Source organism: Mus musculus, chromosome 8 (genome assembly GCF_000001635.26).
Source record: "Mus musculus strain C57BL/6J chromosome 8, GRCm38.p6 C57BL/6J".
NCBI lineage: Eukaryota > Metazoa > Chordata > Mammalia > Rodentia > Muridae > Mus > Mus musculus.
In genome coordinates this window covers 77,595,005-77,611,160 of record NC_000074.6, presented here as the reverse complement: position 1 = coordinate 77,611,160, position 16,156 = coordinate 77,595,005, and the positions used below count along the sequence as shown (strand labels likewise).

Sequence of the window (16,156 nt, the reverse complement as noted above, 5' to 3'; positions counted from 1 at the left end):
AACTCTAGCAACTGACTGAAATCTAACCTATTCTGTCTTATTCCAGCGGGCTTCCCATTCCACCCCTAAAGACAACTGGGAAGCCTTCTGAGAAAAATAAAGCTATTTCAAGTTCCACTCCACAGTGACTGCCCCTCACTATGACTTTTCTTTAGATGGAGTAAAGTCTCAGGAATGTAGCGGGTGTTTCTGAAACGTCCCCAGTTCCTACAACTTTCGGAGCCCTTTTAGGGAACCACTTAGACTAGGTAAATTAGAGATGCCAGAAATCCGCCGCTACTCTCCTTCCTGCCCTTGCCACGCCCTCTCGGTAACCTAGGTTACAGCCACGCCCTCCTCCGTAACTGACCAATCACAATGCTTTGCGTTGCGGGACAAGGTTTAGCTCAGCTTGAAACTCAGAGCAAATCATTTGCTGCAAGCATCTGATCGGAAACGGAAGTGGAATAGTCGGCGGAAGATGAGTTCTGAAGATGAGTACTGTAGAGGTTCCAAAGCCGTGAGTGAGGAAGTTCTGGGCCGGGTCTTCCGGGGGCGGAGACTAGCCTGCCAGAGCTGGACTAGGGAGAGGGCTGGTAGGGTACCAGATGCAGGTCAGACCCCGAGTGCCTAGAATCCCTAGTTTACCCTGATAGTCCTCGGGGTCACGATGCAGCGGAGACTCTGGGTGACCTCCAGGTGAGGCGGAGGCGACGCCGCGGCGGCACTGAGTCCATGCGGGTTGGCCGGCGAGGATGCAGCCTGCACCTGCGAGCATCCCGAGCGGCCACCGCTGCAGCAGCCGCAAACACAGAGCGACCCGAGAACGCGGCGCCAGCGGCTAGTAAATCTTTTCCTATAGGGCGCCAGCGGAGAAGACAACCGAAAAAGCGAACTTGCCAAATTCTTGGTTTGGTTCGATTATTCAGCTACTCAAAGAGAATCTGTTACAGAACATGCCTTGCGCATGTAATCGGAGTAACTGGAGGAGATGGATCCGACCCCTGTTGGTACTTTTTTACGCAACAACCATCCTGGTCGCGGTTCCGATATGCATTTGGAAGTTTCAAAAAATGAAGGTAAGAGGGTCCTGCACCTCTACCCTTTCTTCCGCTGGTTGACAGAGTTCCTTTGTCTGCCTTCTAATGCTTGAGGTCTGAAAAACATTTCGTCTGTGGACATTAAACCAACCTGACTGGTTTTATTTAGCCGCTACAACTGGAGGTAGGTCCGGGTCGAGAAACAAATAGTTAAAGCACCTACTTACAATGGGCGCTTTCCCAATATTCATCAGTCCCAGAAAGAACTTTATTCTTGAAATCAGATCTGCTATGCAGGTACTAGGGCTTGACCAGACCAAATAAACCATCTTAAAAACTATGTTCTGGATTTTATAGGCTTTTAGCCGGTTTTCTGGAACCAAAGGATTCTTGTTAAATTGACTTTGCTAATTAACTTTACGTTTGAAGTTACAAGTTTTCTTTGTTTCTTTCCTTAAAATCTCCTGTAAACCAGGCTGTTCTGGATTTTGCTTTGTAGACTAGGATGATCCTCCTGCATCCAAACTTCCCAGTGCTTGGATTACCGGTGTATCCATCATTCTGTTTACTCAATGCAGGGATTGAACCCAGGGCTTTGTTTATTTGAGGCAAGCACTCTACCATCTGAGCTTCATCCCCAGACCTGAAGTTACTCCTTAACCAAAGCAAAAATTTTACAAACATCCCCTGTGTGTTCCTTTATATTTAAAAAAAAAAAAAGGTGTATTTGTTGGTGTGTTCGTGGGATGGTCCAGTTGTGGAGGTCTGAAGGTGGACAACTTGGAGCAGTTGGCTCTGCTCTCTCATCATAATGAGTGCTGAGGACTGAGCTGAATCTATCAGGGTTGGAGACAGGCACCTACCAGCTGAGACATCTCTCTGGCCCTCTTTGTTGATGTCATGTTGTGACATTAGTAAAGTATTACAAGCTGGATAGCTAACCTATGTCTATAGTATATCTATAAAGTGAAAACTTAGAATTAATAACCAAAAAGTACTTTTATTAAGAAACAGTTATTTTGGAAGAGTTATGGCAGACCAGGTAGATGCATACAACCCACCCCCCTTTGATTATGGAAAATATTTTAATCAGTGTGTCTAAACATATTCATAGGATCTTTTTGTTCACTAAATCTTGTTGGCTTTTCTAATTATAGTTCATATAGGTGTTTAAGGGTATTAAATATGACATTAAATATTTCTCATTTGTTATGTTTTTAGGCAATTTGAGATTTGTCCACCCAAATTTAGGTCTAGCAATCTTAATTTAAATGTAATTTCCTCACTTAGTATTCCTTGGAATACAGTATAGAAAGGGAAATGAAATGTACACAAGCATGGCCGCCTGAGCCTCATCTCTGTAACCCTCTCGAATGGTGTTTATGGCAAGATGGAAGATGGAAACAGACTTGCCTAGAAGCTCGACAGCCAGCCAGCCGAAATAAGAGACCCTGCCTCAAGGTGGAAGAAGAGCTGACTCCCCAGTGTTGTCCTCTGACTTCCACACCTGCACACCAACACTCACACACATAAAAGCACACGTTTAATACATATGTGTGTATGTGTGTGTGTGTGTTATATCAATCATAAACAGTGCTTCAACAGGAATTCATGTTTTACAGTCAGAAAACTATTTTGGAGTCGAATATCATGGGCGTGAGTGTGATTTCGGGTTGCAGATGGCCATGCTCTTGCTGAATCCTCACATGGCTCAAGCACCTCTTTTTGAGGTCATCCTCCCTGAGACTATGACCTCATTTCACCTACATCCCTTCCTGTCAGCCTTATCTCCAAGTATGGCCACTTGCACTAGGTGTTGTTTCAACAAATGAATGAGGCGAGGCCAGCCCAGTTCCTAGTGGTCAGACTTTACACATTGTCCACAGTTAAAAGAATGCTTGAGATTAAGTACAGACAGAAGGACCCGGCACCAGTGTTTCACAGGGATTTACAGAGAGGGTTTCTTTTTTTTTTTTTTTTTTTTTTTCCATTTTTTATTAGGTATTTAGCTCATTTACATTTCCAATGCTATACCAAAAGTCCCCCTTACCCACCCACCCCCACTCCCCTACCCACCCACTCCCCCCCTTTGGCCCTGGCGTTCCCCTGTACCGGGGCACACAAAGTCTGCGTGTCCAATGGGCCTCTCTTTCCAGTGATGGCCGACTAGGCCATCTTTTGATACATATGCAGCTAGAGTCAAGAGCTCAGGGGTACTGGTTAGTTCATAATGTTGTTCCACCTATAGGGTTGAAGATCCCTTTAGCTCCTTGGGTACTTTCTCTAGCTCCTCCATTGGGAGCCCTGTGATCCATCCATTAGCTGACTGTGAGCATCCACTTCTGTGTTTGCTAGGCCCCGGCATAGTCTCACAAGAGACAGCTACATCTGGGTCCTTTCAGTAAAATCTTGCTAGTGTATGCAATGGTGTCAGCATTTGGAAGCTGATTATGGGGTGGATCCCTGGATATGGCAGTCTCTACATGGTCCATCCTTTCATCTCAGCTCCATACTTTGTTTCTGTAACTCCTTCCATGGGTGTTTTGTTCCCACTTCTAAGGAGGGGCATAGTGTCCACACTTCAGTCTTCATTTTTCTTGAGTTTCATGTGTTTAGGAAATTGTATCTTATATCGTGGGTATCCTAGGTTTTGGGCTAGTATCCACTTATCAGTGAGTACATATTGTGTGAGTTCCTTTGTGATTGTGTTACCTCACTCAGGATGATGCTCTCCAGGTCAGTTGGGGCTTCTTCTGGATATATGCCCAGGAGAACAGAGAGGGTTTCAAGGGGGACGTTTGAAGTGTCCACACTTGCCACCCTGTCTGTCACTTCTCACAATAGGAAGGCAATTGGGGGCTCAGTAATTCCACTGCACTTGGAAGGGCCAAAGCCAGAACTAAATTGTTTAAGTAGGAATGTATGGTAGAAACATAGACTCGGGAGAATAAATGGGTTTTGAAGATTTTTGACTCTAAAGGAGACTGAGAGGACATAGGCAGAGAGGGGCGAGAGTGAGGGAGCTTTGGAGTTGTGTGGTTGATTTTTAAAGTTAGTCATTAGCTAGAGCATATCCCCAAGATAGCTTTAGTTTTTTATGTAATTATAAAGTTATTTAATCCTCTTAGAATATAGAAAAGTGTCCCTTTTTACTGATGAGAACACTGAGGTGGAGGCAAGTCCCCAAGTGACACTGTGCTAAGGGCTCGTGCCTGTAAGAGAGACCGGAAACTTCCTTCCTAATGGTACTCTGCAGACACTTCGGCTTCATGCGTGGTCATCACTCAGGCCTTCACATATAACAGCAAGCGAGAGTCAATAGAGAGAGTAAATGACAAGCTAGGAGTGGGTAAAGAACTTGTGTGTGTGTGTGTGTGTGTGTGTGTGTGTGTGTGTGTTTGTCTGAGGAGGGTTGTTTTGTGTGACAGGGTCTCAATATGCAGCTCTGGCTGTCCCAGAGCTCACAGCGCCATCTGCCTCTGCCTCCAAGGAACCCAGAACCCACTTCTGACGTCAGCAGATACCCGCACTCACACATGCATATATGCATCTAATTGTTTAAAAGGAAATCTTTTCTTAAATGTTACTAATTATTTGGGAAATAACAAGACAGTATAACTAACCAAATGAAAATTTAAGAAGTACAAATATTAATCTTTATAATTTTATTATCAGAATGTGAACAAATGTGGGTTCGGTTTTTTGTTTATTTTTGTTTTTTAAGGTTGGAATGCACACGAAATCCTGGTTTATAGCTGGAATATTTCTGCTGCTAACCATACCCGTGTCATTGTGGGGAATCCTTCAACATCTGGTACATTACACTCAACCTGAACTTCAAAAGCCCATAATAAGGTCAGCTCTTAATATATTTGCTATTACTGATATTGACTGACTTAATTCTTAAACATTAAATTTTCTTTATGTTTTACTTTCCATAGGATCCTATGGATGGTCCCAATATACAGTGTGGATAGTGTATGTATATTTTATTATATTTCATTAAGAACTTTATAACATTTAACTATGCCTTCTAGAGAATGCTGAATAAGGTAATGTGCACACAATATTGGCAAAGAGAGATTAATAGTGAATTTTTTCACTATTTTATTTGGGGTTTTTTGGTGTGTTTTCAAAACAGGGTTTTGTGTAGCCCTGGCTGTCCTGGAACTCACTCTGTATAACAGGCTGGCTTGGAGATCCACCTGCCTCTGCCTCCTGAGTGCTGGGATTAAAGGCACATATCACATCATCTGGCTGAAGACATTTTGTATATCTAATTGCCACAGTAGTTGTATCTACTGTGGAAAGTGCCCCCCCGCCCCCCGCCCCCAACCTCTTTTCTTCCTTCTCCCCTTCTTTTGGTATAAATAATTGAGTCAGGAACTAAAAGGTATAATAGCAAACAATCTGCATCCTTATCAGAAACTGAAGCATGGGTTCAGCCAACCCTGGAGCAGAAATATTCAAAACAACCCCCAGCCCCTTACAGACCAGACCAGATCAGACTGGCCTTGAACTCAAAGAGATCCTCTTACCTGCATGCAGCACTGATATTCTATCAGGTATTGTAAGTCACCTAGCGCTGACTGTGAAGAGACTTACCTCATTCATGTGCTGCTGCTGCCCATTTTCTATGAGGGACCTGAGCATCAGCACATTTTAGTGCCTGGATGGGAGGAATTCCCTGTGGCCACCTAGAGCTGAAGGTAATTTACAATACTACATTCTTAGATACTTGCATTTTTCTTCATAATTATATTTTACCTTTCTTACTAACATTAAAAAAACATGTGAACTTGGCCAGTTATAGTGGCAAACACTCAGGTAGAACTCTGAGTTAGAGGCCAGTCTGGTCTATATTGTGAGTTTCAGAACAACCATGTTACATATACCCTGTTTCAGAGAAACACCAAAAAGAAAGAATGTTTTCAGTGGGATTTTTTTTTTGTGGCCATATTTTTTCTTAATTTCAAATTATTTTTGAGAACTCAACTAACTTCTGATCTTGTGTTCATTATTTACCCCAGACGCTTGTGGTTTTGTTTAACTGTATGCTTGACTGCACTTTAAAGCATGCTTGCAGGACCTCGGTTCTAGCTCAGTGATGGAAGACAGTCTTGCGTTGTTTAGTCCTCAGTATTCTCTGCCCTCCTCCCCAAATAAGTTCCTTCTGAGTAATTTAGAGTTTACTGTAAGTATGCGACAAGATCCCCAATTGTATGGTTGTCTATGAGTCCTGTGGTTTGAATAGAATTGAGTGGAAATGTTATTTTGGCTACTGCTCTTCTTCAACATCTTTGCTTCTCCATAGTGGGTGGCCTTGGTATATCCCAAAATTGCAATATACGTGGATACCTGGAGGGAGTGTTACGAAGCTTACGTCATCTATAACTTTATGATCTTTCTTACCAACTATCTGACAATCCGATTCCCAAACTTGATATTACACCTCGAAGCGAAAGATCAACAAAACCACATCCTTCCGTTATGCTGCTGTCCACCGTGGGCGATGGGAGAGTAAGTATGCTTGGGTTTTCAGAAGCAGAGTTGGTAAGCGTAAGTCCGCTCTCTGCTAGGCAGAGCTGTGAACAGGACAAAAGCAACAGGCAGCGTCCTTACCCTGTTTAGCACAGTATGGAAGATAACAAAATACATTTTTTATAATGCACATGTTAGGAGGTTTTTTTTGTTTTTTGAGGTTTTTTTTTTTTCCCCTTTGGTTTTTTATTTCATTGCTCATGCAAGTTTATCATTGTATGCAGAAGAAAACCTTAGAAGTTATTTATTGATCATCTTTTTTATACTTGGGAATTGGCACCTACAGATCTTGTATGTGATCCACAGCTAATTAAACAACTTAGATTAGGTGGAAAGACAATATATGACAAGAAACAAAAGCAATTAAAGGCTGTGTTCTATTCCTGTGTTACAGTAAATGATGGTGAGAAAGCCTAAAGGCTGGAGAGATGGCTCTTGGGTTAAGAGCGCTTGTTGTTCTTGCAAGGATCCAGGTTAACTTCCCGGCACCCAAGTATTGACCCTTAGCCATTGCAGCCATCCCTAACCAGTTCCGGGGAATCGAACAGACACAAGTGTGGAACGCACACACAGACGTGCACACATGCAGGCAGAACATTCATACACAAAGCAAAATAAATAACCCTTAAAAAAAAAAAAAGTGGGGCTGGAGAGATGGCTCAGCAGTTAAGAGCACTAATTGCTATTCTAGAGGTCCTGAGTTCAAATCCCAGCAACCACATGGTGGCTCACAACCAACTCTAATGGGATTCGATGCCCTCTTCTGTTGTGTCTGACAGCTACGGTTTTGTTTTGTTTTTGTTGTTGCTGTTTTTTGGTTGGTTGGTTGGTTTTTCTTTTTGTATTTCCGGGGCGGTATAACATTGGCTGTCCTGGAGTCGCTCTGTAGACCAGGCTGGCTTCCAACTCTCAAGAGATCCACCTGCCTCTACCTCCTGAGTGCTGAGATTAAAAGTGTGGGCCACTAAAAGTTTTTAAAACAAAGTTCTTAAAGTAAAAGGTTCAGATTGCGTGTTCTACACAAAGAATTTCAGTTACTCACCTCACTGCTAACAGAAACACAGGGTGAGTATTGGCTCACAGTTTGAGGTGAGAAAGGCTTGTAGCAGGTACATTCGTCAAGCAAAGAGAACTGAATGATGCTGTCCACACACACACAGGATGGTTCTTCCTTGTCCCGTTAACTCTTTCTGTAAACCCATTCACAAGGAAGCTGCATCCCAAAGCTAAGTGCGCGTGCATGAGCGCAGTTCACTTGTCAAGTGCACAGTTCATCTGGGCCTCGGTTTTTCTCCTGGAGCTTTGTTTGTCAGCTCTCTAGCACTGGCAGAGTTCCTGAGACGATCGGGCTTATTTGGCTCACAGAATTGGATCACTTAGCCTGTTGATTTGAGGTGACCATGGCAGGAGTAGGAGACAGGAAAAGACCAAGGTCCCAATGCCTTTGGTTTGTTCTCTGTTGTGCTATTGTGGAGCTGGGGGAGGAGCAGGGGCTTTCAGAGATAAAGTTAGTAAATATTTTCAAAATGGGCTTCAGGCTCCCTTGTTGCCCTCCTGTGTTTTAGAACAAAGTTGGCAGAATAAGATGTAGTTGATGTCATTTGTCCAAGGGATCGGTATTCTGCTGCCAAGGAATAGCTGAGGTGCTGTGTTCTATTGCCTTTGCAGAATGCTACTCTTTCGTTGCAAGCTAGGAGTGCTGCAATATACCGTGGTCAGACCGATCACCACCGTCACTGCACTGTAAGTAGGACTTGCCTTTGCCTTTTTCCTTCTTATCTTCATGCTTAGGAGTGTAGCTCAGTTAATAGTGTTTGCCTTGTATGCACAAAGCTCTGGGTTTAACCCCCAGCACCACAGAAACCACGTTCATGGCAACTAATGGTAGCACTTGGAAGGTAGAGGCAGGGGAATCAAGAGTTTAAGGCCAGCCTGGGCTATGTCTTTGAGAACTTATTATATGGGAAAAACAAATAGAAAAAGAATGTTGATTAACAGTGAAAGGCTGGTCTGCTATAAAGCCACGTGTATAAAAGCTGGATTCCAATTTGGTGAGCAGTGCAAAGAATTAGCACAAGATTCACACCCTCTGAGAGCATACTGTAAAACCCTTCAAAAAACAATCCTCCTTTAGTTGGGTTAGTCATACAAATTTATCTTCTATGCTGTTAACTTAAGAGTTTATTAACACTTTCTTTAAATATTGCACACATTTAATCCCAGCACTCGGGGGGCAGAGGCAAGCAGTTCTTAAACACACACAAGAACTGTTTGATGTCAAAATGTGAGATATAATCAAACAACTTGGGAATTTGTTCCCTAAAACTCCCAAAATGTCAAGTTCTGTGATTTGTTAGATGTTCTGCAACTCACAAAATAAAAGAAAGCCATGTGAAGAAACAGTTCAACTCTTTATCCTATCAGTGAGCTAGAATCATTTATGGAAGTATGCTTTATTTCTTTATTTCTTTCCTGCTTAAAAATAGGGTGAGCATACTTGTGGTAAAATGTCCTTGGGGGAGGGGGATCTGGCCCTTTAAATATTTACCTCCAAGATAATTTACAGGAAAAAATGAGCTGTTGTCTTGTTTATCAATCAGACTTTCCAGAATTAGGAAGTTAATGGCTATTCTCTGGTCTAATGTTCTTAATTTATAATTTCTTTAAGTTAAAAGGAACGATCATATCATACATTTCTAGAAAAATGTTACTGTGTCAGTTTTTGAACCATCTTTGACCAAAGTTATAGGGTCATCCATAGGCTTTCAAAAATTAACTGACTATAAATTTTAAGCAGTGCTGCCGCTGTCCCTTGCACATGTGTTCAGTGCTAGAGGATGTGTGTGGTTAAGAGCACATGTAGAGCTTTGGTTCCTAGAAGCATCGTTGCTGCTCACAGCCATCTACTAACTCCAGCATTGAATGCCCTTTCAGGCCACAAGGGCACTGTATGCACACCATGCACAGGTATATATATATGCAGGCAGAACACTCATACACATAAAATAAAAGCTCAGTCTCTAAAGGATACATAGTAAGATATGGGTCTACTTGCTTAGTCATAAAGTTGTCTGATTTTTGCCTATTTTCAGCGTATGTGAAATCCTTGATGTATATGATGAAGGAAACTTTGGTTTCAGCAATGCTTGGACATACCTCGTTATACTAAATAATTTGTCACAATTGGTAAGTGAATAATCATCTTCTTAATTGTATTAAGTTAGTTTCTGTAGCTAAAATATTATCAGGCTCTATTTCTTTAGAGAAATATTCTTTTAATTTTTACGAAGAGTCTGAGGCAGCTTTACTATGTACCTTTATACAATATAAACATATAGGATATGCTTGTGAGTGATTTGGTGGTTTCCACACGGGCCTGCTGTTGCCTCTTGGTACTACATGACTGTGTATGGGTAATGTACACTGTGTGCCTTCTAAATGAAACCTAATGGAGACCTGTTCAGTAAGAGGAGCAAGTCTGATTGGCCTATGGTAAGATAAAGTTTAAATTAAAATGGAAAAATGTGATGAGCCTTGGTGACACACACCTTTAGTCCCAGCACTTGGGAGATGGAAGCAGGCAGATTTCTGTGCAAAGTGAGTTACAGGACAGCCAGAGCTGCACAGAGAAATCCTGTCTTGAAACACCAAAAAATAGAAGTTTATAGTGGAAATGAGTGGGACATGTCTCCAGGGCCTTCTTCGGTCATCTTCATGACCATAGACCCCTTCCTGGGAATGTATTCTAAAGAAATAGAAGTATTTTTGCCTCGGATGTAAAGGACAGTATAACAAACACTCTGAATTAAGTAAACATAATTTGATCTTCCCATTGGCATTTAGACAGTTACTAAAAGTAAACCTTATGAAACATACACAGAAGTTAGCTACGTCCAGTTGAAAAAGTCTGGGCAGCAAAATTTGATTTTAATTCATGACAGATACTGAAAAATTAGCTTAGGACTTGTGGAATATCTCTGGTGGAGTGTTTGCCTAGCACACACTGCTCTGAGTTTGATCCCAGAATGAGATGGGATTATGCTTGGAGTCCCAATTACTTTTTCCTTAAGCAGTAGGATAACTAGAGTCCAGGGCTTCATGCATGTTGGCTGGGCACTCTGCCACTGAGCCACAGCCGTAGTGCAGGAGTCTGGGTAATGTGAACTAATGGACTCCTCTCAAGGAAGTTTGTTTGTATGAGGCAGATCTTGTAGCCAGAATTTTTTTGAAACTGTATTTATTTAGTGTTGACTTATAAACTCCATGAGCTGGGCAATGGTGGTGCACGCCTTTAATCCCAGCACTTGGAAGGCAGAGGCAGGCGGATTTCTGAGTTCGAGGCCAGCCTGGTCTACAAAGCTAGTTCTAGAACAGCCAAGGTTCCATAGTGAGAAACTGTCTTGAAAAACCAAACTAACTAATTAATTTAATTAAATAAACTCTGTGTGTGTGTGTGTGTGTGTGTATGTGTGTGAGTGAGTGATGGAGATGTTATGCAAGAGACTTGTTAATAAAAGTAACACAGATCCTTATAAAAGCAGTGGTAGTTTGTGTTTAAAAAGCATAACAGATGTGGTTGCTTTTCTTTTGGCTGAAGGGAACCTTTGGTTCCATTGTCGTCGTTTTTTGCTTTCCTTGAGTTCCAGAGAAAACGTTACATATCTCTCTGGAGAAATTTCACTTCTATGCATCGGCAGCAAAACATGGAAGCCTGTTTTTAATCTAAAAACATTGTCTAATTTGCAATAACACTGGCGGAACATTCCAGGGCTTCGGCAGTTCTGTGACTATCTTCCTACAGCAGAATGTTGAATGTTGCTTTTGTTCCTAGTTTGCCATGTACTGCCTGCTGCTGTTTTACAAAGTCCTAAAGGAAGAGCTTAGCCCTATACAACCTGTTGGCAAGTTCCTCTGCGTAAAACTCGTGGTTTTCGTTTCTTTTTGGTAAGTCTTGCTTTCTTATAAATGTTCTTATTTTTGTTTACCTCTTTTAAAAGCTAGTCCTGTGCCAGGCGGTGGGTGGTGCGTACACCTTTAGTCTCAGCGCTTGCTAGATCGAGGCAGCCAGATCTCTGAGTTTGAGGCCAGGTTGGTCAGCATAGCAAGTTCTAGAGCAACCGTAGTTATATATCTGAATGAATAAATGAATGAATGATAAAAATCCTACTAATCAATACACATGAAAATACACTTAAGTATCAGGCCATTATTTACAAGCTGTTAGAACTTAGAATCTAATTATTTATACATGGTTTCAAAGCAATAAAAGAATATTTAAACCAAATGACTACAAAAAAACAACCCTGTACTAGCCTTACTAGCCTTACCTGGGCTGAGACTGACTCAGGCTCTCAGACAACTTCAGTTGTGAGAATACCTAATGAAATTCATCTGTGAAGAATAGAGTTAATTCACAAGGCAAGGGGGTATATTAAGTATAAACACAACTTGTTGGGATAGCCCTGAAGGCAGGACGGTGTGCAGTCCTGGGACGTACTCTGAGGCCTTCGCTGTTTCGAGTTGCATTTTTCTAATCTGGTGTATGATGTGTTGCCTTTATTATGTGAGTGAAGGCGTGTAAGTGTCATCCGTGCGTGTTGAGGTCAGAGGACAACTTTGGGCATCAGCTCTTGCCCTTCATTTGAGACAGGGCCTTATAACTGCTCCTCTGCACACCTCAGGCTTGCTGGCCTGAAGTTTCTTCCCACCTCCCTGCTCCCATCAAGAGCACTGACAGTGTTTACTGACATGTGCTGCCCCTGAGCCAGCCTTACCTCCAACCCTGTACTAGCCTTACCTGGGCTGGGACTCTGACTCAGGCTCTCAGACACCTGCAGCAAGTGCTTTACCCTCCAAGCCACCTCCCAGCGTGTGCCTGTTGCAGATATTTAAAACTGTCTGTCATTTCAGGGTTGAGATGTGACATTGACATTTCCTTGGCTTATAGGCAAGCGGTACTTATTGCTTTGTTGGTTAAACTGGGCGTTATTTCAGAAAAGCGTACCTGGGAATGGCAAAGTGCAGAAGCTGTGGCCACGGGCCTGCAGGTATGTAGTGCCACCTCTGAACTCGGGGAATATTATTGTTTGTTAATACATTTGATGCAGTATTGCCCCTGAACAACATGCAAACAGTGGGGCAAGACTGTTAGCCAACTCTGCAGTGCAGAAACCCTACAGAAGTGAGCTATAGATACTTACTGTTAATTATTTTATTCTTGGTCCACTTAGACCTTTCAGTCCTTGGGTAGCATTAAGAAATACTTGGACGGGCAGTGGTGATGCACGCCTTTAATTCTAGCACTTGGAAAGCAGAGGCAGGTGGATTTCTGAGTTCAAGGCCAACCTGGTTTACAGAGTGAATTCCAGGACACCCAGGGCTATACAGAGAAACCCTGCCCCCCCCCCCAAAAAAAAAAGAAAAAAGAAAGAAATACTTGACTGAGTGAATGCAAAAGAAGTGGCTTGTCATGTTTTGAAGAAGTGAAAAAAAATTTTGAAAATGAATATAGTCTGGAACTTAAAAAAAAATTGACACCTTAAATAACTTTTAAAAAGTTAGTAGTTTGGAAAATTAGATTTAACCAAAAAGATGCCTGATGTTTTTGTTGCTGTTTGTAGGATTTCATAATCTGCATTGAAATGTTCTTTGCGGCAATTGCCCACCACTATACGTTCTCCTATAAACCCTATGTGCATGAAGCAGAGGAAGGCTCCTGCTTTGACTCGTTTCTTGCAATGTGGGATGTGTCCGATATCAGAGATGATATTTCTGAACAAGTAAGGCGTGTCGGTAAGTAGCAGGCTGAGTGTGTATGTGCATGTGGGGACCACAGGTGAACCTCAGGAGCTGTTCAGATTTGAGTTTTGGAACAGAGTCACTATCCTGGAGCTCACAGATTTCAGCTAAGATGATTGGCCAGAGAGCCCCAGAGAAAACCATGCCCAGCTTTTTATCTGTGCTGAGGATTAAACTCAGTAGCTTCATGTCTGTGTGGCCTGTAGTTTACAGATTTGTCCTCAGCTCAAATACGTGGGTTATTATATTTCTCCTGCCATGGCTTTCAGTAGTTCTTTAAGAGATAAGAACATATTTAAAGGGCTGGCAAGATGGCTCAGCGGGTAAGAGTACTGACTGTTCTGTCCTGAGTTCAAATCCCAGCAACCACATGGTGGTTCACAACCACCCATAAAGAGATCTGACGCCCTCTTCTGGTGCAGATGAAGTCAGCTACAGTGTACTTATGTATATTAATAAATAAATCTTTAAAAAAAAAATATTTAAAGCAGTGCCATGATGTAGGCTCCTCAAATTCAAAGAGATAAAGGGGGCCGGGGGGGGGGGGGGTAGCTATTTTTAGAACCATGTGTTTAAAATGGTAAAAATAACTTTTGGTTAATAAGTTTCTGTTGTCTTAAAGGGAGGACAATGAGAGGTTATCCAAAAAAGAAATGTTTTCCTGGAGATCCAGATCATAATGAGCACTCGAGCCTACTTTCTTCTTCTTCACAAGATCTAACTTCTGGTTCTTCAAAGGTACCCTCCCCAGGGGGCCTGTACCAAGGTTTTGGACACACTATTTCTTCACAGAGCCCAATTTCTATAGCCAGCATATATGAAGAGATCATGAATGACATCCCAGAAGAGCAACAGAAGCTTCTCAATCCCGGACAAGACGTCACGATCAACATCCCAGAAGAGCAACAAAAACTTAACACAGGCAAGGATGTCATGCTTGACAGACAGACCATTACTTCACCGAGACCAATTTCTATAGCCAGCATATATGAAAAGATCATGATTGACATCCCAGAAGAGCAACAAAAACTTACTGACACAGGCCAAGATGTCATGATTAACAGACAGACCATTACTCCACCGAGACCAATTTCTATAACCAGCATATATGAAGAGGTCTTAATTGACATCACAGAAAAGCAACAAAAACTTAATGATACAGGCAAAAATGTCATGATTAACATCCCAGAAGAGCAACAAAAACTTATTGACAAACGCAAAGATGTCATGATTGACATCCCAGAACAGAACGCAATTCCTGATAATAGCCAATATCAAGACCAGGAACAAATAGTTACTTTACAGGCTTTATTTCCTTCAACAGAAACATCTGAAAATAGCATGATTGACACCTCGGAATCACAGCAGGAGTCTTCTGATTTATGTACCGAATCTTCTGATTCATCTACCGAGTCTTCTGACCTATCTACGGACCCTTAAAGCTGACATGTTAGCTCAAGATCTCTGTGCAGTTCAAAATGTTGCAAAATCTCAAAGATAGAAAAAACCACATATAATACTAATAACGCACATGTTAACATGCATATATTTGTATATGTTTTACATATTACAAATAATGTTTAAATTTCCTAGGCTTTGACTTTCTTAAACATTTGGAATATCATATATTCAAAAAGTAAGTAACAACTTTAGCAAAATGCTCTTGAATTTATCAAACAGACAAACATAAAAAAAAAAAAAAATCAGTGCTTCATACCACTGCATGAATCTAATGTTCTGGACTGAAAATTTAAATTAATTGAATTCAATCCTAATCATGTACCATTTAACTTTCCATAATTATACTGTATTTAAACTCTTAAAACTCTTACGTGTCTTCTTTTTTTTTTTTTTTCCCTTGAGACAAGGTTTCTCCTGTATAGCCCCTGGCTGTCCTAGAACTCACTCTGTAGACCAGACTGACCTCAAACTCAGAGATCTGCCTCCCAAATGCTGGGATTAAAGGTGTGCATCACCACTATTTAGTTGTATCTTACTCTTCAAGCAGATTCTTAAATATGGGGCAAGTGGAACTGTGTCACAAGACAAAAACGTAAGGACGAGCAGATTAAGGAACCCTGGCAGTTCTCATAATTTACAACAGTAGGGACTTGAATCCCTGATTCCTGTCCTGAAGTACATGACCATGACACCCCACTAGAAGACCATGACAACTGGTCATGAAGCATAAAGCCCATAGTTCTCAATGCTAATGAGATAGCTAGCTGGGCCAGCAGGAAGGTTTAGCCAATAAGTTACCCTTCCCAGACAATCCTTCCTGCAGAAGGTATTTAATCTCTTGTTCACCCTGAATAAGGTATATGTACCCTGTTCACCATGAATAAACACGTTGGACGAGCAAGGACTGTCTTTGATCAAGAACCACCATGAGGAGGTCTTTTACCTCCTGACACCCTGAGCTAAGCCAGATCCCCCTGGCCTTGAGCTCATTGCTGGTCCACTGGCCCCCATTCTCAACTTGTGTTTCCCAGTCATTTCTCACCCCAAGAAACATGGGCTGAGGCCTCCATCCTAGGCTATATTTTGCCTCCTCTGAGCAGTGTGTCAGAGTCCCACAAGCCCAGCACCCCAATGGCAGTGAGGAAGGAACATAGCCTAGCGCCCCTGTATTTCAACTCCCCAAGCAGTGTCCCAACACCCCAGCAGTGAGGTGGAATGCAGAACCATATTAATACTGTAACAAAAATTGCTTGGTTAGGAATCAAATATTTTTTGAGAATGTTTGACTTAGTGTTATATACCTGTGGTGGTTTGAATATGTTTGGCCCATGGGAAGT

At 41.9% G+C, this 16,156-nt stretch overlaps 1 protein-coding gene across 2 annotated transcripts; it reads left to right on the top strand.

Moving 5' to 3' along the window:
* Positions 1 to 446: 446 nt before the first annotated feature.
* Tmem184c (transmembrane protein 184C) lies at positions 447 to 15,183 on the top strand. 2 transcript variants are annotated; one of them, NM_001364445.1, is made up of 11 exons: positions 447 to 499; positions 842 to 1,058; positions 4,744 to 4,874; positions 4,961 to 4,997; positions 6,334 to 6,539; positions 8,229 to 8,303; positions 9,653 to 9,746; positions 11,392 to 11,504; positions 12,508 to 12,607; positions 13,181 to 13,352; positions 13,981 to 15,183. In NM_001364445.1, exons 1-11 carry the CDS (start codon positions 474 to 476, stop codon positions 14,796 to 14,798), a joined length of 1,989 nt encoding a protein of 662 aa, NP_001351374.1. In that variant the 5' UTR covers positions 447 to 473; the 3' UTR covers positions 14,799 to 15,183. The 2 variants fall into 2 exon arrangements, with proteins under 2 accessions (NP_001351374.1, NP_663574.3); NM_145599.4 differs by lacking the exon at positions 447 to 499 and having other exon boundaries at positions 508 to 1,058.
* The last annotated feature ends 973 nt before the right edge of the window (positions 15,184 to 16,156 follow it).